Genomic DNA, 19,976 nt, shown 5'->3' on the forward strand with positions numbered 1-19,976 from the left:
TTATCCTACTTACTTATCAATATATTTTCTTACATTAGTCTTAAAGAATCAAGGCAGACATAACAATAAAAAAAAAAAAAGCTGTAAAACTTCCATCAACATGAAGGGAAGAGGAAATGTCACCTTAAGTATGAAACCCCACAATACACATACAGACATCGATGACACTGCAGGATTTGCCTTCACAAGGGCTGTTAAATTTCATTAACTGAGAATTGCTAGACCTTTACAAGACAAAGCAATACAATTCCTAATAACTCAGAGCCTGGCTAACCATGTTCCTTACCTGGACAGTCAGAGTCTCCCAACTCTTTTCTTCTTGTGTTTAAGACTAAATTGTGATCTTGCTCATACCATCTTCTTTCCCTGTGACTTTACAGGACAATCATGAGAAGTTTGAGGCACTAACACTAGAGAGCAGAGTTACCCCAACACATGCCAGCTCCACTACTTTTACTGCTTTGAATGACAAGCAAACAATGCACTTAGTATTTCAGAAACAAACAAACAAACTAATAAATTCTATTTAGAAAAATAATTGCTTTATTGTTGTCATGCCTTCCGGATCAGTGGCCCAAGTCCTAAATACCTCTCATAAAATAATTTATATGCCGCAGAACAGCTTATTGACCAATGCAGCACATTTTGTCTCATGGCCATCTTAGTCATTCCTTGCTACCATGACTGGTGCCTTTGACCAGCGGAAAGTGCTCTGCCATAACCTTCCCAAGTGCTGCTCCGGGGCTCTGAGCCCTGCCTGCCCCGCGGCCTGTCTCAGGTGGGAATGGGGATGAAGCTGGTCGATTTGGAGTGGGGCGACTCTCTCCAGGTGTTCAAGCTGTGGGTCGGGCTTCTGTTGTTGGTAAAAGAAGTCTGTCGCCTGCTGTTGCTGTTTGAATCTTCTTTACTCAGCGTTTGCTTTATTTTTTGGCAGCAAGGGAAGCTCTGTATGCAGTCTTGCAGGAGGTGCCCGCTGAAGAACATGTAGATCCACGGGTTACAGCAACTATTCAGACTGGCCAACAGAGCCGTGACGGTTGTCGCAGTGTTTTCAGAATCTGGGGAGAGGGGGGGAAAGAAAGCTGTTTAATCATCAAAAGAACATTTGCAGCATTCAGTCAATTGCTTCATTAACCACTGGATTTATTTTCCCAAATAATTCTAGTTCTAAAAGTTGACCAGCAGCATTTGAAGTGAATAATGAGGACATAATCAGGAAGGTTCTTATTTATGTAAGGCTGCCATTGAAGTAAACTGGAATTTGTCTGAATAGACTTCAAAAAGCTATGACAGAAGTAGTTATGGGGCAATCCATCCAAAATAATGCTTTAGTCCTGTTTCCACTGGTTTATCCATGTGTTGATAAGCTCATGCTTTAAATACTGAACAGTTTTTATTCAGACTTTTGTTTTAGAAATTGGTTATACTGGGAGGCAATGGCAAAATTCCCACTGCTTTCAATAATACTGGATTTTGCTGCATATATTTGCATGCTGAAAAGTGTTGAATGCTCAGGTAACTACTGGCTTGTGAATCAAATCTGGATTTCAGAGGTTGAACAAATTTTACTTAAGGGAAAAATGGAAGTTAGCACTATGCCATAAAGCAGTTACAGTCTTCTAGCTTCAATAACTAGTTAAATTTAAATTAACTGAAATTAAATTTAAGTTAATTTTAAATTAATTAAAATTTTTAAAAATATTTCGAATATATATTTAGTCTAATCAATGATTAGTGACCTGTCTTTGTAAACATTGACTCTCTAAAGAAGTATAGTTGCTGTGTTACGCAGTTCTGTAGATTGAAAGAACCTTTTCAAACACATCTATCAAATATCCATCTGTTCAATTAGGTTTGTTTTTTTAATTAAAAAAAACTTTAAAAATCTGTTTGTCTACTGCAAGTCTTTATTTCTAGGTAGAGACCTGCATTTCAGGCTTGACTTTAGTCCCACATTAGTGACAATTAATGCTCTCTCTACAGTAAGTGATAATCTGGTGACATTAAAAAATAACAAGAAATCATGAATTACAACATTTTGATTTGCACTTTTTTCATTAGGAGGAAAGAGGGTATATGTCACTATGTCACCTGTCATTCCTCAGGGAATAACTTTAAAAGTCATCAGTTATTCTCAGTAAGAATTAACAGAGGGACAGGTATCTCCAGAATATTAAATTGCCGCTGTTTCACGAGAACTGGAGGCTGACTAGAGGAGCTACTCGGAGGCGATTGCCCTGTCGGGATTCAGGGTATGCTCAACCCCGCTATTAGACAGCAGAGAACGCACATGCAAGGCCGGTACAGGAAAGCAGCCGCGGTGAGTTCCCCGCTTATACAATTGCTCGTGATATACGCCCGCGTGTGCTTAACAACATCACAAAAGCTTTCTAAAGTTTTATTCATCGGTAACTTCAAACGGAAGAAAGCGTTGCGGGTTCAAATTCAGGCGGCAAAACGTTCTCAGTTCCCGTCCGCTGATCTCGCCCCGGCTGAGGAGGCATCGGCCGCCGCTCCTTCTCGGGGCCCCGGCTGCTCCCGGGACGGGCGGAGCCGCGCCCCGGGGCCGCCCCGTCGGGGCTCTTTCCACCTCGCCCCACAACCCCCCACCCCCCCGCCCCCCAACCCACCCCACCTCATCAAAGTCCTGCCCGTCACCTACCGACCCAGGGGAAGCGCTGGTCCCAAACGGACCACATCTGGATGGTGAAGAAGGGCGCCCAGCAGACGACGTAAGCCGAGACGATGACCAAGGTCATCTTGACGGTGCGGATCTTGGCGCGGGAGATGGTTTTGACGCTGCTGACACAGGGGGCGAGCAGCGGCCCCCGCCGCGGCCCCCCCGCCCGCCTCCCCTCGCCCCCCGCCTCCCCCGAGCGCGTCTTGCCGCGGACGTTGCGCCAGATGCGGTAGCAGATGAAGCCGTAGCAGGTGACGAGGATGAGGACGGGGCCGACGAAGATGCCGCCGGTGATCCAGGTGATGTAGGCGCGGGGCCCCCAGGGCATGATGAAGTGGGCCCAGCAGTCGTAGACCTGCGAGCCGCGCTCCACCTCGCTGAGGGAGAAGATGAAGTACTGGGGGGTGCTGAGGAGCAGGCTGAGCGCCCAGGCGGCCGCGATCATCCCGTAGGAGCGCTTGGCGGGCTGCTGCAGCGTCTTCAGCGGGTGGCAGACGGCGATGTAGCGGTCGGCGGTCATGGCCACCAGCATGTACGCCGAGGCGAACATGCCGAAGACCTGCAGGTGCTTGACGACGCGGCAGAGGCCGTCGGGGCCATGGAAGCGGTGGGTCACCTCCCAGCAGAGCTGGGGCAGCACCTGGAAGAAGGCCACCACCAGGTCGGCCAGGCTGAGGTGGCGGATGAAGAGGTGCATGCGGGACGCCTTGCGGGGGGTGCGCCGCAGGGCCAGCAGCACGCTGCCGTTGCCCACCACCGCCACGGCAAAGGTGACGGCCAGCACGGCGATCTCCAGCTTCGCCAGCTCCTCATCCCGCCCGAAGGGGTCCCAGCCGTCCAGGCTGCCGTTGGGCGACCCCGACCACGCCTCAGGGCTGGGGCTGCTCCCGCCGCCGCCACCACCGGGCTCCGCCGCCCGCCACCGGCTGCCGTTCCCGGGCGAGGGGGCCGCCCGAGGCGAGCTGGCACCCCCGGCCAACCGCATGGAGGGGACTGCGCGCCGAGGCCCGCCCCGACCCCCACTCACCCACTCCCTCGGCTGCCGCCGCCTGCCCGGTCCGCCGCCGGTCCCGGTGCCTTTATCCCCCGCCGCGGAAGGGGAGGCGAGACGAGGCCGGGCGGGGGGGCTCCCGTGTGCCAGTGGCTGCCCGGCGCCTGACGCCAGCCCCCGCCTTCCCCTGGCCGCGCCCCCGCCGGCGCCGGGAGGCTCGTGCCAAAAAGGCGTTGCTCCGACGGGGAGTGCGGTCCGCTGCCCCTCTTTCCCTTCCTCCATCCCTCCCTCACTCCCTCCTTCCCTCCCCCCTGCCCGGCGGAGCGGGGAAGCGGCACGGGAGAGCTCCCGCTGGCAGCGGCTCCTAAAAGTTTAATGGAGAATAAAAACGTGGCGGTAAGCACGCAGGGCGGATGGAGTCCGCCAGAACCGGTCGGAGCCCGCTCCCACCTGAAGCAGAGGGGCTGGTGCAGGGTAAGAGGGGCTGGTTCGGCCCCGTCTGGGCCCGCAGCATTTCATAGCCCTGCTGGGATGAACTCCTGCAAAGTGAATGCCTAGAAAAATGAGCGGGGAGTTTCAAAGCAACCCACTAAGCCTCGTGTTTTTAAAGGTTTCAGGATGTCGTCTAGGACAGTAAATGTCCTGCAGACGTTAGCACACAGGTCTAAAAATCACGTTTCTGCAAGTACAATCAGAATCTCTTCATTTCCTAGAGAGTCCATTACATCTCCGTTTTAAACACGTTTGAGCTGAAGTGTTTCCATCCTCTTGGTAGAGCGGACTCGGGACAAATTCTGGTCCCATTGCCCTGAGTGAGGATTTCCACCCTGATTCCACCGGAACCTGAATTTGACCCTTCATTTACAAACTGTTTTCTTCAGTCACACAAAAATGTGTAAGGTGGCAAGAAGGAAATATTACATTAGATGCCAAACCTGCTTTGTTTTTAATAAAAGTCTCTGGGTCTGTTCATATGTGATTACAGTTAAATTTAGTTGCAAAAAAAGATGCGTGGTTTTTCTTACTGGTTTTACAGGGAGAAGGAAAAGGGTGAAGAATTAAAGATTAATTCATACTTCTTTGATTAAAAATATTTTTCCCAAAGTTTTCACTCCAGAAGAGTCTTCCAGCTTAAAATACAAGAAGATTATATGCTTCCGAACCTGATAGGATTGTGCAAGGCTTTATCCCAGGCTTTTTGCTTTTTTCTCGGCTTGTCAGCCTGTAGGAGGGTATGTGCACCCACACAGCCTGGCACTGCCCTCCTTTTGCTTGGGGGTCAGTGGCAGGAGTCTAGGAGAACACCTGCTCCAATAATGCAAATAATTGCTGTGAGCTTTTCCGTAAAAAGCTGCAAAAAAAAAAAAAAAAAAAGACCCAAACAGGGTTTGTCTGGAATACAGACAAAAATAAAAATGTGTCTGTCCTAAGTTTCCAGTAAACTTATTTCTTTAAGGTGCCTTTGTTCCAAAGCCCATTTATTATGAGCAGTTCAGTGCATTATTCCCAGCTTAGTGCCTATTCCATCTTACCTTGTGCACTGTACTGAAGGTATCGGTAAAAAATTAAAACTCTGTGGAATCAAAACTTTGTAAGTCACACTCACATTCACACACACACAGAACTGCCCAACTTTTCAACAACAGATCCTTAATGTTACCTGACCTATACATTGTCTTCGACCTAGGAAACTGTGTGCACCACATAACATATCAGTGAGTGTGACTGTAGATTTCAGGTCAAATACAGACGGAAATGGTTTCAAAATAGAGGGAGGTAGATTTAGATTAGATATAAGGAAAATTTTTTTTTACAATGAGGGTGGTGGAATACTGGAACTGGTTGCTCAGAGAGGTGGCAGATGCCTCATCCCCAGAAACATTCAAGGCCAGGTTGGACAGGGCTCTGAGCAACCTGATCTGGTTGGAGATGTCCCTGCTCCTTGCAGGGGGGTTGAACTAGATGGCCTTTACAGGTCCCTTCCAGCCCTAACTACACTATGATTCTATTAAAGCCATGTATCACAAATCTCACAGTACTATATGGCTACCAAGGCCTCTTTCACATCCAAAGCATCATACCCTGCCATGAGAAGAATTCCTTGCCTGTCTCTCTGACATGCTTTACAGGAGCTGAACGCTGCGTAAACGAATGGTGTTACTCAGGAAACACTGCTAACAGTTTGGTTTTTTTTGCTGTGCAAACCACGCAAGGATCATAAAGCTCTATGCGCTACTGGGTGTGTCATCCATTAACAGAAGAGGTGAAACTTCAGGCGTGACAAAGACATATTTGTAACAGCCAGACAATAAGATAAGGGCAGTTGTGCTAGTTCAGAGTACTGAGAGTTTGTTGAGCCCACATAACCTCAGAAATATCCCTTCCCAACCCATACTCAGTTCCTCAGAAGCGTGTTTCTAAGAATGTTTCCTGAGCAAAGGGCTGGAAACTCACCTTAGCATCGTTGCACAAGGCCGGACCTAGTGATTACACGCCATGTTAAGCATGAAATTGATCCTGATTTTGACGCATCGTACTCTGTCAGACAGAAGTAACCTAGGGCTAGTCTTTATGCTTTTTTTTTTTCCCATCCCCAAATTAGTCAATACTTATGTTTTTGTAAATAATCTATCTAACCAGACTTCTGCGAATTTGTTTCTTTCAACAGGTGTAGGTATTGGAGCAGAGAATTTTATTTATTTATAGTATTTCAAAAATCATAGAATCATAGAATGATTCTATACTGGAAGGCTCGTATAAGGTCTCCCTGGAGCCTTCTCTTCTCCAGGCTGAACAGCCCCAACTCTCAGCCTGTCCTCATGGGAGAGGTGCTCCAGCCCTCTGATCCTCTTTGTGATGTCCTCCTCCTCTAGATATTAAGTAAATTCAGGGCTCTTGAGGTTTCTACACTAGTTTAATTGGGAACTAGCCTGCTCTTGTTTATTCCATTCTAGCAGTATCGGTGTGCAGGTAGGGCAAGCCTTAGGTAAAATGCTGTTGTTCAAATTAATCAGTACAGTTTTCAGTTTTCCAAGTCGGTGTCCTTTATCAAGCTGAATGGGTAACGCTCTGCTATCTGGGCAAACATGCAGAGGGTTCCTCTGCCTACTGAAAGCTGTAACATGGAGAGCAAGTTGGGGAAAAAGCAGTTAAAAGAAAAGTTGTAGAGTACCCTTCTAAAGAGAAAAATTGTCACTGGGAAGCCTGCTAGTGAAAATGAACATCTTTACCCTGTGATTCATCTGGACCTCAGCTCGGAGCTGAAGTCTCAGTAAAGAAAATTGAGGTTGCTCTTACAAGACGCCATTATTTGTTCTCTCTAGGCATGTAGCTCTCTATAAAAACGTCTAAGGATGGCAAGGGTTTCTAGTGTATTCTCTGCTGGCATACAGGTTTCTGTAAAAGTGCTTAAAGGTCGCCAGATATCTTTCTGTATGTTGAATTAATTGATCACTGAATGGCGTCTGTAAAACACTCAGAAACCTAATTGGAACATGAGCTGGTCTGTTGCCAATTGCAGCTCTTTTCTGTTCATCCCTTGCTGTTGTGCTGGTGACTTCTGCTGCCCTTGGACAGTTGTAGTCTCTTCTTCCATGGCTAAAGAAATGCTTTGAGCAAGTCAAAGGCTCAGGATTTCAATCCTGGGAAATCAATGATTATTTGTGTTACACAAGATAACTTTTCACCAAAAAAAAGTAGGGGGCTTTCAGCATAATCTTCTTCAGGAAAACTGACAGTTTTGAATTGTAGCTACTCACAGTCAAAACATGATTGTCTGCCAGGTTTTGTCAAGAGTTGCTCTAGTCGTCAGAGTTGCAAAAAAAAAAAAAAAAGCAATATAAGCAAAAAAAAAAGAAGGTCAGGCTTTTTTATCAAATAAATTCCTCATGCAGGATCAGGGTTAAAGCACTACTGAAGAAAAAAAAAAAAAGGAAGCCTGTTTATTTGTAGAGAGTTCAGCTGTCGTGTTAAAAAGCACCTAAACAATCCACATAGATACGAACAGTTGTCTCCTGTGATCTGTCTCCAAGTTCAAAGTATCTGTACTGCTCCCTTCCACAGACACTGCTTACTGAGTAAGGTTGAGCTTCCCAGAGCCACCACCCTTCCCAGAGCCAGCTGCAGATCCCAACCTTGAAAATCGCAGCTATGGGAACAAAGTATGGGAGAAAGCCCACGTACCAAGTGAGAGACTGCTGAAAGCTGGGGACACCAGGGAGGCAAGCAGATGACCCATCCGTTTACCATCTCTGGGAAGGAACTGTCACCTGAAGGCAGGCAGGAGTACTTCAGGAACTCAAAGCAGCCTCTTGAAAAAAATGCCTTGTTTACAACCTGTGCTGGTCTAGTTTTTTTGGCTACCAGAGCAAAACTAAGAGGAGACTTACCCCCAAGACACACTCCAAACAAATTACAGGTCTAAATTTAAGGTTCTGAAAAGACTGTAGTACAAGACTAAGAAATTACTAAGACCGAGGGCACACTTCCACTCTGGAAAACATGGAATTAAGAAACCTACGATAGGAGACAGGCCTTCAGGATTCAGTTTGCAAATCCCAGTTCATTGGCTGGAAAAGTATAGAAGTGGCCAGGAAACCTCAGAACCTTAAGCTTATGCCCCAAGTTTTTCTTTGCTTATTAACTGCAACCACATCCAGATCCAGATTCTAGTATTCGTGTACACAGGAAATTGTATCTGACCATCCCTGTCATACTGCGATCCTCTCTTTCCATGACGGAGGCTGCGTGCAATACTCAAAGCAGTACAGCAGAGCCGCCTGTATGGCTGAATGTCACCAGAAGAAGCAGTGCGTTGCCATTCTTCTCCCTTTGCCTCCTTCGTTGCAGCCTTGCTGACCTGGCTGATAGCAATCAGGGCCTTTGGGAGTCAGAGAGTTCAACCATTCCCTTGCAGAAATGTTAACTCAGCAGCTTCCCAACCTGCCCAGATTTCAAGGCAGTGAAGGAAACAGGCATTTGGAGGGATGATGGGCACGTTTATAACCTTGTCAAAGGGATTTACCAAAAGACCAGAGTGGAAGCTCTTGCCTTTCCCTGTTGCGTCACGTTGTTCAGTCCTTCAGCACATCCAAGGCACAATAAAATCTCTCTGAGGCAATTTGACTAGAGCCTTAGCTAGGAATCTCTCATTTAATCTAAAGGATGAAAATCTTTGGGGCATAAATCCATGGATTCATCAATGCTGTCATTGGCAGAAAAGGAAAAATTTAGAACTGAGTTTCCTCGTGTTGCCTAAGTCCCTATCTTGTGAAATGGTATAAGCTCAGACTTTCCAGACCTGAAAGAGACAGATACTGCATCAGTGTTTTTGCTTTCAGCACATAATCTGCAATTTCATCTCTCAGTTCTCTTATTTCAGAGACATTAAGGGCTCTCTATGGCCTTTAGTATGCCTTGAGTCAGTTTTTAAATTGCTCCTATCTAGAGTTTCATTCCATCTGCAACCTACTGTTTCCATCACTGTGTTAACAGCTACTTTATGTTTCCTTATGCCTTTTTCAAGTTTTGATTCATCTGGGGGCAATTTAATAATGATTTTTGTGTTCTCTCCCACTTAACATACACTAAGCCAAACCAAAGGAAAATATTTTGTAAAATTTGGTGGCAAGACTAGTCAGTAAAAACAAAGTTACATGAACATTCATGGATATTCAAGTGATTTGATGACGTCTTCTTAAAGAACACTTGACATAGTAAGATATGGCTCTTTTACAAAAAATATTTAATGCTAGTAAAAATTCTCTTCAGGCACCAAAAGTAGTCAAAAGGAATACAGACAATCTATGCATGACATAATTTTTCAGAGGGATTTAACTGCAACTGACAATGGCACCATCAGCTGATTCTAGGAAATGGTCCAAAATATTTGTGTAAAAGCTAGTCATTGTACAAAATTGCCTTATTTATCTCAGAAGTATGCCAAGAACTGAAAGCATACTGTATCTGTGATTACGCTGGCAGAATGTTACTGCCTCATAATTCTAATTGAAAGACAGAGCCACTTAACATTTACGGAATAAAAGGGATAATGCTTCTGATTATGACAAAATTTATTTCATTAGTTATCCTTAAGAAACACATTCTAAAGCATTTTAAAATTAACTAGTTTTGAAACTGTGTATGTCACTATTCTCATGGTGATTGTTTTGAAGAGTCTGCCGATATGCAATATTGGTGATTGATGCAGAATACTGATAAAACCATTAATGTAAAGAAAACACCAATGCAAATAATCTGCAAATAATCTGAAAATATTGTGGCAGCTGCATTCTTACAAGCTTGATAGTTCAGGGTTCTAATACCGCAGTCATCTTATCGCTGATTTACAGAGAAATAGGATACAATTTTTCTAGTAGACTGGAGGAGGTCCAAATGCCAGCTGGTCTTATGGATGCTTATGGGACATTCATTGGTCCACTTTCTATGGAACTATCCTCTGTGAGACTGACCTCTCAGTCTAAAGTGCAATCCTGCCTGGAGCAGAGCCAGCTAGAAGTGTTTTAATCCAAATACTTTTTCATTAGAATGCCAGCTTGTTAAAACTGCAGTTTTTCATAGGCATCTGCATAACCATAGAATCATGGAATTGTTTGGGTTAGAAGGGACCTGTAAAGGTCACCTAGTCCAAACCCCCTGCAAGGAGCAGGGACATCTCCAACCAGATCAGGTTGCTCAGAGCCCTGTCAAACCTGGCCTTAAATGTTTCCAGGGATGGGGCATCCACCACCTCTCTGGACAACCTGTTCCAGTGCTCTATAACCCTCAGTGTAAAAAATTTTTTCCTAATATCCAATCTAAATCTACCTCCCTCTATTTTAAAACCATTACCCCTTGTCCTATCACAACAGACCCTGCTAAAGAGTTTCTCCCCGTCTTTCCTGTAGGCCCCCTTGAGGTACTGGAAGACCGCTATCAGGTCTCCCCGGAGCCTCCTCTTCTCCATGCTGAACAGCCCCAACTCTCTCAGCCTGTCCTCATAGGAGAGAGGCTCCAGCACTCTTGTCATCTTTGTGGCCCTCCTCTGGACCCTCTCCAACTGGTCCATGTCCTTCTTATGTTGGGGGCTCCAGAACTGGACACAGTACTCCAGGTGGGGTCTCACCAGGGCAGAGTAGAGGGGCAGAATCACCTCCTTTGACCTGCCGGCCACGCTTCTCTTGATGCAGCCCAGGATTTGGCTGGCCGCCTGGGCTGCCAGCACACATTGCCAGCTCATATTGAGCTTCTCGTCCACCAATACCCCCAAGTCCTTCTCCTCAGGGCTGGTCTCAATCCATTCTCTGCCCAGCCTGTATTTGTGCCTGGGATTGCCCTGACCCATGTGCAGGACCTTGCACTTGGCCTGGTTGAACTTCATGAGGTTTGCCTAGGCCCACCTCACCAGCCTGTCAAGGTCCCTCTGGATGGCATCCCTTCTGTCCAGCACGTCAACTGCACCACATAGCTTGGTGTTGTCGGTGAGCTTGCTTGGGGTGCTTTCTATTCCAGTGTCCATGTTGCTGACAAAGATGTTAAACAGAGCCTCACCCAATACTGAGCCCTGAGGAATGCCGCTTGTCACCGGTCTCCACTTGGACATCGAGCCTTTGACCACCGCTCTCTGAGTGAGGCCATGCAGCCAATTCCTTATCCACTGAGTGATCCTGTCTGTCAAATCCATGTCTCTCCAGTTTAGAGACAAGGATGTCATGCAGGACAGTGTCAAATGCACGAGTCCAGGCAGATTATGTCAGTTGGTCGTCCCTTATCCACCAATGCTGTAACCCTGTCATAGAAGGCCACCAAACTGGTCAGGCATGATTGACCTTTAGTGAAGACATGTTGGCTGTCACCAATTGCCTCTTTATTTTCCATGTGTCTTAGCATGGTTTCCAGGAGAATGTTAATGTCTTTGGGAAAAACCTTTTTTTTTCATTCCAGTGCATACTGCTGAACAAAATTTAAAAGGTTGAGGGAGATGGAAAGAGGTATTGATATGCTCAAGGGTAATTTTTTATTGTTTCCATATGGTAGGCGGAATTTTCTGACCCTACTTTATTGGTATGGTACTTTGCATTGTTGCCTGAGGAAATCTCCAGAGGGGAACAGATTGTGCTGGCCCACTGGCTGAGTAGAGCTCACTCTCGATGTTATCCAGGTTTTGCTTGTGATGATCATTGTGCCTCCTAGTAGGTCTTCAGAAGAAAAGGGCTCCAATCCATGATTCCCACAGCTTTACACAAAACTTTGATAATTGTATGGACTGGCGCAGGATTCTTCAAATCCAAATATAATGTGTAACGTATAAGGTGTTCTAGCCCTTGCAGTTGTGTGCTAAATTCCTTAAATGGATGCGACCTGGCAATACAGAGCAATGATGAAAATCATTGCCTGAAGACACAAGCTTAGGATCCTGAAGGCTGCAGATGCATTGCACGCTTTAACCTGAGCTGTGGCATGCGGCATGTTCAACATGCAGAAGAAGTAAAGAGCACATTCCTTACCTGCTTCCAGTTTGTCTTTCATCACACCTGCTGTCCCCATCTGAGCCAGCAACAAGCTGGCAATGCAGACAGCACAGACTCTCGTCTGCTCAGGCCCCTCCAGAGATAAAGCAAGTGTTGCTATTGAGGAGGGCAGAGAAGGATCAGACATTGCAAGTCAGAGAGAAGAAAGCTGAAATACAGGGCGGGGAGGTACGTGGATCTTGGAGCAGAGTCTGTAGGGTAACACGTGAGGACGTAAAAGGAGAAACTGAGCAGGGTGATGAGAGGCAAGGCTGGGTCTCGGGCATGGGCACAGCAGAGGTGCCCTGGTGCCTTGACCATAGTTTCTCACACTGATGAGGTAGATTTGGGGGTTGAAGAAGACTGGAAGAAGCACAGAGGAAAAGTGGGAATGATTAGTGGTATTTAATGGTGCATTGAGTATCTTGGCTGCTGATTTCTGTGGGTTTTTTTAAGTGCATGTGGGTGGAGAATGGTACTGAGCAGCCCTAAGTCAAATATGGCAAGACTTTTGTGTAGGTATACAAATTGCTGTAAGTTAAATTGTATCATGGTGAGTACTTAGACAGGGAGAACTTCCTGATGTTAATTGCCAAGGCTTAAAGACTCTTTGAGGTATTCTCACTTTATACTTTTAACTAATATAGTTTATAATTTTCATTCCAAACCAGTTGTCTAGCTGACAGTTTTAAGCAGTCTCTCATTGCGCTTCCCTCGTCATCGTATTTAGTAACTCTATATTGTATAACATTTTACTTGTTCATTTTATGACCAGATGAAAATTTGTGTGCTTCTAGGATAAAGAAGGATAACAAAGCAGTAAATTTTAGGGGATAGGAGGTACTAATGAACCAACTAGCATGGCAAGAGAGGAAAAGCACTCCCATGAGATATAGCCAAGCTACAAGCCAAGGTATATAATTTTATATCCAATGAATAAACATTTTTAATGGTTTCTTGGTAAGTTTTGCTATTACATTGCTTATGCTTAATTTGCCAGTAGCAGGATTAGTAAATGATGTGAAATGGCTTGTTTGGACTACAGAAAATAGGTTTTATAATTTTATTTTTCTGTCAGCTGCACAGGGAGGAACACAGGTGTTTGTAGTAGAGTGGCTAGATCCAGGTCGCATACAGATGCAATGCAGAGGAGTAAAGAGAATTTGAAACAGAATTCTGGAGTTAGAAGAGGAGCTCTCAGCACATGGAGATTTCCTGAAATTTTCTTGGGCTTCTAGGAGGATTTATATATGAACCTTTTCAAAAGAAAAGGAGAAAAAACTTTTAATTACATGTGTCCAAAACTGAAACTGAAATCTTCCTAGAAGAAGGAAGGCTGCTTTCAGTGTTTGCTCCCAGTTGCCTCTCATGAAAGCCTGTATCATTTACTGAAGAGTAAACAGCGCTATTTCATACTGGTTGTGATTTTCTCTGAATCTTTTCTAACCGGTAGGGAAATCACAGTGTTATATATTTCATCTAGGGAAGACCTGAGAATTACCAGGAGAGTATGTGTAAGGAAGAGTGTAGTTTGTATATAAATACAATAGCAATGTCATCTAGAACAAGCCTTCCAACATTGCACTGGTTAATTTCAAGACATTACCACCTCAGGAATGGCAGTAAAATATGTGACTTACAACCACATTTTTTGCTCAAGGTCTTATAGAGGTGAAAGCTTGAATAAATGGGATATCTCATATGAAAGAAAATTCTTTAACATTATGGACTTCATATTTAAGTTGCTTTATTTCAGTCCTGTCTTCTGTCTACAACATTGCAATAGAGCCTTGTATTTTATTTTTAACACTTATGCCCCTACTTGTGAGAATCCTGCTTTTCTTTTCTTCTTTCACCCTGAATAACATGGGTCATCACTATCTTCTTATCTGAAGTGAGTTCAAGGAAATCCCTGTCCCAGTTTTGAACAAGTCAGCATCCTTCATCTCTTTCTGCCGCCATCACCACCACCACCACCACCATTATGACAGAAGATCCAGTTAAGGAGAGATGATCTGAACTTCCGTGGGAGGCTAAGTCTGGGAGAGGGATTATGGAGATGAGTATTTTGGGTGGGGAAAGTGTATCCCTACAACTGCCACAGAACGCACCTATTCTTTTGCCTATTGCTAGTAAAGTAATTAAACTGCCTATTAGATTAGTACTTTCAATTAATATTTATAATGTATTTCTTGTTAAAATTCACCTTGATTTGTACTAATGCTACTTATCTATTAATTCCTGGAATTGATTAAAGTGAGCAGACTGCCATTTTCAGTTCCTGGATATGGTACGATGTCTTCAGCCCTTGTAAGAATACAGCTCCTGCTGGAGTGTTCCTTAGTGCAGCATCCTTTTAATAGAGTCTCCCCTTCTGCTGCTTCATTATTACCTGGGCATAACAAACATTTCTGAGTTACGGAACTCGCAGGGACCTTAGCAGCAATATAAGAAGCTTTGTAGAGAGGTCTTTTCTGGCCCATTCACTAGAGAAACTCTAAACTTTCAGGGTAGCTGCAGAAGAGAACAAAATCAACAACCAGAAAGGATACATTGCTTAAAATGGGTTTTCAAGGAATCTAGAACTGTCAAGCTGCCACCTTACGGACTGAAGCAATACAATAATCATGGCTCAAGTTAATTTTGGATTAGTATAACCAAAGAACCTAGCACGACAACTAATGAAGTAATTTAAATTTGTATTTTATTGGCTTAATGATTATTGAAGGGTCTTTAGAAGATTTTTTTTCAAACTGAATTATTGCAGCTTTCAAACTCTCAGAAGGAAGCCTTGCATAGCTTTCTGAAAATAGCAGAGCTAAGTCTGACAAACTGAAGAACTAAGACCTTGTAGTGCAGGAGAAACACATGAATTTACCTGGTAGTTCTAGAAAAAGGTTTGATCAGCCAACTCAGAAGTTATTTTGTATATGCAACAAGTTCAGGAATAAAAAAGGCCAGAGGAGCGTAATTCCAAGTTCAGGAAGACTCCCAAGGCTTATGAGGTAGTGTAGTGCTGTCTCAGTTACCAATGAGACCCTAAAATAGTAGCTGAAGCCCTTGGAAAATAGTTTTTTACCTCTGCTAGTACTTTTGGAATAGTGTCACAATAGAATAGTAAAAACCAAACAAAGTAATGTGATAAAATTGTGAAAGGACTCTGATTTCCTGAAAGAACAGGCTGAAGGATGATGCTGGCAGCTGGTTCTAGTCTCACAGTCTGTGTCCCCAGCAAACCTCATGTTGACAGTGCTCTAAGTCATGTATTTAAACATGAGGGTGCTATTCTTTAGGCTTAATGCTTTTGGATACCATCCATAATATTAAACTAGTCTAGATTAGAAATTCTAGGAATTAGCATATGTAGTTGTCGGTGGTTGCTAGAGATGTGAGTGGCAACTCGAATGTGTGAACGATGTAAAGAAATTAATCGCCAGTGAATCATTCTGGACAAAACACTGGTCACATACTTTGGGTACAAGAAATCCTGGAAAAGACTACTTGAAATACCAAGAAATCTTCATCTCAACTCCTTCTCATCCTGAAGGACTGGCCACAATCCAACTTAAAATATCACACAGCTTTTCATGGTCCATCATGCTGTCTGTTCTTCATCCTCATAATGCCGTTTGATAAGTGAGAGCATTACAGCACCCTGCCTGCATTAGCACCCAAATTATTTGCAACTTGGGTGTTTCCTACAGCAAATTCATGCTTGTTGTAACTGCATTGCACGATAGAGATTTAAGCAACTGCATCAGCTATGTGCAGCACTAAACTGTACTGCTGAAGCTGTGAAAAGGAGTATATAGGAAGTCTACACATGCAGTTTGGGAAAATCTCTCTTTAGCAAGGAACTGGGATCTTTTTGTTACAGTATTTTGTGGTTTGATATCAGGCTCGTTTACGAGGGAATGGAAGATCTTGACATTCTCCCAGCTCTACATTTCTACAATCTTGTACTAAAATATTCTAATGCTTGGACATTATGATGACTTGCATTTACATGATTTTTGATTGTTTACTTTATCCCAACTGATTCCAGAACGTTTTAGCTTTGTGTTACACTAGGACAGGCTAAGTATTGGGAAGGTAACATTTCATTTTCCCATAAAACTCATTGACGTATATAGACTTGAAAATATTGCTTTTATGACACATTTTGTTGCTACTTTCCATATCATATTCTTTTATGATTTGTTTAGAAAAATATATTAGTAGAGAACATTGACTTCATAAAAATATGTGAGATCTTCACTTGCAAACTGGATGCAACCTGCAAATAGTACATTGTAAATCAGTTACTTTTAGTCTTATACAAGAGGCATATCTTGCTTTTTTTCTTTTTTTTTTTAACATAATAACATCTTCTTTGTCAAGAAAATGTGATAGGGAATGGAAAGACTTTTCTAAAAAGTATTTAGATTTTAAAAGACTATAGGAACAAACTTTTTAACAAACTCAAAGAGATAAGAGCCAGAGCCACATTTTCAAAGACTTTACAAATCTGAAGCAACTACTCAAGTTTAAAACTCTGAGATCTTGATTACTACTGAAAGATTGTTCCAAAGTTGCTATACTTTCTGGAGAATTTAGAAGTGTTTGGACTTACTTAGATCAGAATTTTAAGTTTTAATAATTTCCAGAAGAACTGTAAAAGAATGGAATCAGGAAAATGCAAAGCTTAAAGCACCCTAAGGATTTCCTGTTGCAAGGATAAAGGCAGTATAACCATTAACTTAATGAAAAATTACAAGTCTGGTGAATATACAATAACAGACTGCATATCGATGAGCTTACCATGCAGGTACTGAACTACTGAAAGAAGGGAAAAAAGTATAAAAGGGGACTTTTTAAAATCAAGCCAAGCTATAAGATCAATATAAGCTTTTAATGCCCAAAATACTGTTAGAAGAAAAGGTACAGAAACTCTAGAGCTGAAAAGGTGATTCTTCATTACACCTTTTCCTCTTTACTCAGCATGTTTCTACAAGGAAGACAGGAAAAGAAGAGAGGACAACTACAGAGGACCAAGATGAAACAAATACCTAAGCTGGTACTATTTCTTCAGCTCAGAGATATCAGTTAGACTGCAACATCCCAGATGAGTTTGCCAAAACACAGTACAGCAATTAGGTTAAAGAATTCCCTTGAGTAACCGTAGTACGATGTAAAAGATGCCACTTAATTTAAGCATGAATAGCAAGGCCCATTAACAAAATTGTATTTTGAAAGCTGATATGAAGTAACCTCAGGAGAAATTCTCAGCAACTATTAGTTTGTTGAATAAGCTCTTTGAATGTCTTCTTTGGAGCAAATGGCTTACACAGTTCCATAGATGCTTTGAAGAGCACTAGTTATAACTAGCAAAGTGACAGACGTGCCTGAATAGGCATTCAGAGGGGTCATTGAGATTTGGTCTGCTCTTTCTTACTTGTCTGGATGCTGCTGCTGGATGTGCTTTGAATAGGTTGCTCTGAACTGCATTAAAACATCCCCACCTGCCTGGCAGTCGTAATACAATTCCGATTGAAATCAGCAGAGAAGAGCTCCAGATAAATTCAGAACATGCAGTGAGGACTGGTTTACTCTTCATAAATTTTAGCTTCTTTCATTGTACTGTAGATGTTCTTTCAAGATGACAGATAGCCAAGTTATTATTGGCTTGTAGATTAATTAAGTAATACAGTCCTTCACAGTATTATTATGCACCTTTCTTTTATGCATTTCAGCTCATCAGTATGCAAAAAGTTTGATTTTGAAGTGCATCATGCAAAAACATTGCCTGATTGCTCTGCACGAAGACAAAAATTCTCTCTTAAATGTTCATTACCAGGTTCACTTAGTAACAAAAGCATTTTTCTGAAAGGATTTAGTTTATCTGCAGAATGAGGTTATTTCTTCTGTACTAAGAATAAACACAGATAAAAATTATGTTGGGCCATACAGATCTCTTTAGACTTTCTGGAACCAAATGATAAGACCGTCCCAACGGAACTGTTGTGCTTATTGCACATTGCAGTGAAACAAGCAGACAGGCAGGGCAGTGGGGAGAAACAGAATGGGGTTTAATATGAGTTAAAGTCTTGGTGGTTTTGTTTCACTTCCTAGAATGTGAATTGATTCTTTTTTTTTTTGTAAGTGCATTGGGATTCATGGATACAAAGTGAGCATTTGCATAGCAGGTGATTACACAAGATACAAAGCTAGGCAGATTGAGCCGTCCCATGTATGTGCTGTCTAACATTTACTAAGGAACACTGCAGATTTTCACGTGATGCAATGATCATATCCAAATATTTTGTATGAGGACTCTCAAATACATTAATTTCCTTGAACAAAATTAATAAATATGTACAACCATTCAAAAAAAATGCATGTAGCATTTTTCCTTTGCTTCTCTTGCATAGATTTCCTATCTTTCTGTTTTTCTAAAAAAAACACAAGGACTTAGAGCAATATGTGCATTGCAGATGCCACAGGAGCAGCCTCCCTGTGTCCCTGCATTTTGCAGAAGAATATATAGAATAGAGCAAGAGTTTTGAATTGTTATGTGTTGTTCATCATTCATGCTCTGATTCAAGAAGGCGGTGGCACAGGTGTCGAAAAGCTCCTGTAGAACAGAGATGCTTTCCTGAGTTAGGAACTCTGATAACCAACCCCTACACAAATGCTGTTTATTTTCTAAGCTGACATGATACAGTAGATAAGGAGCGTTGTAGAGATGAAATGCACTTACCAGAGATGTGAACTCTTTGCCAGAACGACACATGCCTAGCATTTTGGGGACTGAATCAAATTTAGAAATATAATGCCCTAATTCCTTTATTGTGCCTAATACATTAACTCAAATGTCACTTATATAAGCAAGTGAAATCTGTCCTGCTTGTAAAGTACAGTTTGCAGAAATCAGGCTTTGATTTACAAATTAAAAATTTGTAGATTTTGTAGGTATGAGAACCTATTCTATTTGGGTATGGGGGTTACCTAATAAACTGATTCTGGAGACGGTGTATAACAGTGGATTTGAGAGAAGAGAGATTTCCAATCTAAAGCCCAATTATGACATTGAGGGGCAAATATTTCACTGTTGATCATTTTAATAAGGGATAACAAGCTGTTACTGGCGATACCTATTTTAGGGAGGGAATGAACAGTGCTGTGGCCAATGAAATGCAGGAGTGATGAAATAGCTATGTTTTTGTAGCTGTAACAGTCTAAGGAGAGAGGAGAGGCAAGATTTGTAGGCGAGATCATTACTAATGATTTATATAAGTTTGTTTAGTAAATTATATTACCTTTGCCTGCCAGTGTGGCCTCTTGCACTGACAACCACCAGAGGCAGCTGAAAGTTTTCTGTCAGAAAGTTTGGCCAGTCTGGAGTTTTGTCTGTTTGCTTTTGTTGAGGATATATTAAGGAAATGTTCGTCTTAATTTTTTTTTCATGATTTTCTGGAAAATCCTTAAACCTAAACCTAAACCCATCAAACTGTTCATTTTCCTGTGAAAAATTTAACACTGACAGCAGCAAAAAAAAAAACCAATCTGAAATTAACATCCCCTTTTCCTGAACATTTTTACTACTTATACTTTTCCATTGAGTGTCATTGAACATGACAGTATTTATCAAGCAAAAAGTTTAAAATATCAGCAACTAACTTCACTGAATCCATGGAGATCACTGTCTACCCAAAAGAACTGCCTTGGCTCATGACATCTCTTCTTATTGCCTAACTGCTGTACTAATTTTTGATTCTTTCCTACCACCACCTCAGAAGACAAAGAAACAAAGGTGTAG

At 42.7% G+C, this 19,976-nt stretch overlaps 1 protein-coding gene across 1 annotated transcript; it reads right to left on the bottom strand.

Moving 5' to 3' along the window:
- Positions 1 to 627: 627 nt before the first annotated feature.
- AVPR1A (arginine vasopressin receptor 1A) lies at positions 628 to 3,665 on the bottom strand. The gene is made up of 2 exons (XM_086740027.1): positions 2,663 to 3,665; positions 628 to 1,058 (listed from the first exon to the last, which is right to left on the bottom strand). Exons 1-2 carry the CDS (start codon positions 3,663 to 3,665, stop codon positions 775 to 777), a joined length of 1,287 nt encoding a protein of 428 aa, XP_086596153.1. The 3' UTR covers positions 628 to 774.
- Between the last annotated feature and the right edge of the window lie 16,311 nt (positions 3,666 to 19,976).

Source organism: Chlamydotis macqueenii, chromosome 1, assembly GCF_036417535.1.
Source record: "Chlamydotis macqueenii isolate bChlMac1 chromosome 1, bChlMac1.mat, whole genome shotgun sequence".
Taxonomy (NCBI): domain Eukaryota; kingdom Metazoa; phylum Chordata; class Aves; order Otidiformes; family Otididae; genus Chlamydotis; species Chlamydotis macqueenii.